The sequence below is a fragment of the Colobus angolensis genome, unplaced genomic scaffold, assembly GCF_000951035.1.
Source record: "Colobus angolensis palliatus isolate OR3802 unplaced genomic scaffold, Cang.pa_1.0 Scaffold80, whole genome shotgun sequence".
In the NCBI taxonomy this organism is placed as follows: Eukaryota; Metazoa; Chordata; class Mammalia; order Primates; family Cercopithecidae; genus Colobus; species Colobus angolensis.
The window spans coordinates 6,062,421-6,066,890 of NW_012121821.1; the positions used below are offsets into that span (position 1 = coordinate 6,062,421).

The 4,470-nt window shown below is 44.7% G+C and overlaps 1 protein-coding gene across 1 annotated transcript; it reads right to left on the minus strand.

Moving 5' to 3' along the window:
* Positions 1 to 1,587: 1,587 nt before the first annotated feature.
* Positions 1,588 to 4,177, minus strand: LRRC10 (leucine rich repeat containing 10). Its single transcript, XM_011929306.1, has one exon. The coding sequence runs from the start codon at positions 3,855 to 3,857 to the stop codon at positions 3,018 to 3,020; it is 840 nt and encodes a 279-aa protein (XP_011784696.1). The 5' UTR covers positions 3,858 to 4,177; the 3' UTR covers positions 1,588 to 3,017.
* Between the last annotated feature and the right edge of the window lie 293 nt (positions 4,178 to 4,470).

A 4,470-nucleotide genomic window follows, 5' to 3' on the forward strand; every position in this document is an offset into this window, starting at 1 on the left:
GGCGTGCGCCTGTAGTCCCAGCTACTCCGGAGGCTGAGGCAGGAGAATGGCGTAAACCCGGGAAGCGGAGCTTGCAGTGACCTGAGATCCGGCCACTGCACTCCAGCTCGGGCGACAGAGCAAGACTCCTGTCTCAAAAAAAAAAAAATACTTAGTAAAAGAACATTTTATGTAAACCTTCACTGTCACATGCCAGGCACTGTTCTATGCATTTTATACACAGTAATTGGTTTAATCCTTACAGTGCCCTGCCAAAACTGTTACCATTTTACTGATGAGGAAACTGAGGCACACAGATGATAACTGACTAGTTCTTGGCAAACCTGGGATTTGAACCCAGGTAGTCTGAAGGGCCATGTTCTTAGCCACTATGCTACGTTGCTTCTGGTTCACTGTGTTGGATATGTGCCTTTAGTTTGAGTTCAGTTGCTTATTAGGGCACAAATCCACTTTAAGTGTAAAATTACAAACTCTAGAGATGTTGCATTTTAGGACAAAATAAAGAAGCAAACTTAGTTGCTGATTCATTTCCATTGATTCCATGTTAAAGATTTCAGTTGGCATCACTCTTGTTTATGGAGTCTAAAATCCTATGTAAACTTCTGGAAGACGTTTTCCCTTTGATGCATTAACACTTTGAGTTTCAAGACTTAAAATCAGGAGCAAAAAAGTTACATTTGGTGCTTCAACATTTTCTTATTTTACTTTCTAATTATGTCAGCATTTCCAGAAAACATTAGAAGGGTTATAGAAATGTAAGTATGCATTTATATACTTTATAAAATTGATTGAAAACCTACAGTGAAAACTTTTTGGAAAGCAAATTCAACAGCCAACACTTGACCGTACCATTTGAGAAATGTCTGTTGTGTATTGATTTAGAATAAAACAGCTTGATGATGGGCCAAAATGTTTATAATTTGACTACTGATTCAGAGATGAGAGTTCTGTATGGATCAATTGGCTTCACTCTGTTTTATGGTTATAGTCTGCAACTACAGAATGGCCAATTAATCTTGGGAAGGGGAAGACAGGGTCAAACGAAAGTCAGCAATCGATAAACCTTGCTATAGATTAAGCTTAGAATGCAAGTTCTGTTGACAAAAGTTTCTATCATCAGCTGAATATAATTTGGCTTCCGTCATTAGGAATGAGATAAATCCTCACTATCCAACAAAAATCTGGGCTTGTTTCTAAAGGAGTTAAATATGTTTGACCTGAAAGTTTAAACCTATTACATTAAATGATTAAAGGGGCCTTTTTCCGCAGTCTGATCAATGAGTTGCAAATGCTCTGCAGATGGGAGGTGGCAGTAGGAAGGAATTATGCAATATCATGGAACTTTCTCTTCCTCTAGTTTAGCAGGAAATATTTCTGGTAGGAAGACATACATGAAAATAGGTCTGCTGTGTAATGTCATTTTAGAACCAAACTTTGTTGGGTTAAGATGCTTTTATGGAAAAGGTCCTTTTAAAAACTTGGTACTGTATGTTTTAGTTAAGATGACACTTTTTGTGTCCTTGTTTGCTGAAAAGGTCCAAGTACATAAAGACTTGTGTTATTAAATCACCCACTGACAACAATTTATTTAAAGTTTTTGTATTTGTGAGAAGGTCACAATTTGCATACTTTCAAAAAACAATACCTTGGTTTATACACTGTCAAAACAGTCTATAGAAATCAAAACACATTGAAACAAAGGCAGAGATACTAGGCAAAAGAGGCAGAGACTTCCTATGTACACTACAACTTGCTATTCAAATTTCAAAGTACTTGTTTCAAGTGATCACATTTCTCACCTACTACCTTTAAACTAATATGCTTCTGGAAATGTGGTTTTCCTGCAAGGACAAGGATTCAATTTAGCTCAGCTCTGGCTCATTAGTGTGAATAAACAGAAGGGCTTTGCTTCAGGGAGGTAGACAGGAATCACAACAAGGCTTGACTTTAATGAGACTGCGTTGCCACAGAGGTCATCTTTTCCAGATGACTTCCAACATTGTCAGTGACAGTGAACTGTTGGGAGCAGATCTTGGCTCAAACCTTTAGGGAAAATGAACTAAATCAGCATGAGCCATTGTCAAGTTTAAGGTGACGGCTGAATGCTGCGTGTGGTGGCTCATGCCTGTAATCCCAGCACTTTGGGAGGCTGAAGCAGGAGCATCGCTTGAGCCCAGGAGTTTGAAACTAGGTTGAGCAACATAGCAAGACCTCATCTCTACGAAAAAAATTAGAGACTTAGCCAGGTGCGCACATCTGTAGTACCAGTTACTGGGCAGGCTGAGGCTGGAGGAAGGCTTGAGCCCAGTAGTTAGAGGCTGCAGTGAGCCGTGATTGTGCCACCGCACTCCAGCCTAGTAACAGAGCGAGATCTTGTCTCTAATAATAATAAAAGGGGCAGCTGGAGTCCACCAGAGGTATTGTCCATCAGGGATCTTTTCAGCAGGCACTAAACTGCTGGGGAGAGTTTCATCTTGAGCCTTTACAACAACAACAAAACTTTTTTCTGTGAATCTGACTGATTGCCTAGGTAGAAATGTCCTTTTTAGTGGCCTCAGTGATACATTGATACTGTTTGTGGTCATTTACAGTAAAGAAAATATGTCCTGCAAAGGGACAGACCACCAGAATATTTAATTCTATGACAAATACCTTATTTGAGGAGCTCATGAGCCTCATGACCAGTCACTTCTGGAGAGTGCAGGAGTTCAAAGTGTCCCAGCCCTTTTTGCTCTTCAGTGTTTCAAAATATCTGCATGGAGAAGCTGTTTTCTTGCAAACAAGAATTCTCTGGATTCTCATGCCATCATTGGCACACAACTCCCCTCTGGAAGAAGAGCTGTTGGCCAGAAATATTTTCTCAGCGTGATTTATGGTATTCCACCAGGCTGTCTCCATCAGTCTCTACTAGCAGAGCCACCCCCAAATGACCCAGAGCCATCCTTTCCACTCCAATGAAGAGGCTTCCAAAACATGCTACAGTTGGGTCCCTGGCACTGACTTGCAACTGAAGCTCCTCAGGAGTTCGTAGGAGGAAGTGGAGGAGGTGGGACTGGTGCCTGTAGCTCCTGGCTTTCCTCTCTGACCAACGCATAGCGCCTGGCTTTTCTAGGGTCAGGCTCTGGCGTCTCCTCTGCCCATCTCCCCACACGGCGCACACCTTTGGCCACCTTGGGTGCGTTCCTGCAAGGATTGTGGTCATAGATGACCAGCTTCAGACTTGACAGATGGGCCAGGCTGGGAAAGTAACGGATGCTGTTCTGGTCCACATCAATCACCTCCAGGAAGGGCATGTGAAGCAGCACAGCGGGGAAGTCAGTTAGCCGGTTGCCCGAGAGCCAGATGGTCCTCAGCTCCTGGAGGCGCTGGAGCTGGCCTGGCAGCAAACGCAGGGCATTAGAGCCTGCATGCAGAGTCTTAAGGAGACTCAGCTCACAGACAACCTCTGGCAGCTGGGTGAGGCAGTTGGCCTCGATCCATAGGGTCCTGAGGTTCTGGAGCAGGCTCAGCTCACTGGGGAGGTCACAGAGTTTGTTGTTGCCCAGGTAGAGGATGCAGAGTTGTTTCAAGGTGCACACAACCTGGGGCAGAGCCTTGAAGTTGTTGAAATCCAAGGCCAGAATCTGCAGGTTCTGTAGCTGCCCCAGCTCCGGAGGCAGGCTGTTGAGGTGGTTGTCGCTCAGGTAGAGCTTGACCAGCTCCCTGAAGGAGCACACGTGCAGGGGGAAGCGGCGTAACTGGCTCCCACTGAGATCCACCATCTTGTCCAGCGGCATCTCACGGAGGTCCCTGACCACGTAGTTCTGGCAGCGGTCAGCAGGGATGAAGGCCACGAGGGCCCTGATGGTGTTCCCCATGCAGAGGCTGGGGGTATGGCGAGCCCCAGAGGACCAACTCACGGAGTGGGGCTGCCTCAGCTAACTGCTCTGGGGCCTATCCTACCCTCCCATTATAACTTGGGAATTGCATGACAAAAGCCAGTCACTTTGACAGAGAAAAGTGCTCCTGATAGCAACTTGAGTGTCTGGCGACAGCGCAGCAGTCCGGCAGGAGCTGGGAGGCCATGTCTGACTCACATGCTTGCCTTTAATCACCTAAGCCCCAATCCCCTTTATCAACTTTTTTTTTCATTTCAAGCTGAAAATAGCTTTGCTGTTTTTTCCCTAATGATAAAATATTAACACATCACATAAAGGTGTGAAAGAAGAAAATGAAAAACACCCATAGTTCTGTTATGCAGAGATAAATACTGTATACATTTGCATATGTCCTCTAGCCTTTTTGCTATAAGTAATCTTTTTTTTTTTTTTGAGACAGGGTCTCGTTCTGTCACACAGGCTGGAGTACAGTGGTGCAATCTTGGCACACTACAGCCTTGACCTCCCCGACTCTAGCAATCCTCACACCTCAGCCTCCTGAGTAGCTGGGACTACAGGTGCACACCACCATGCCCGGCTAATTTTTGTATTT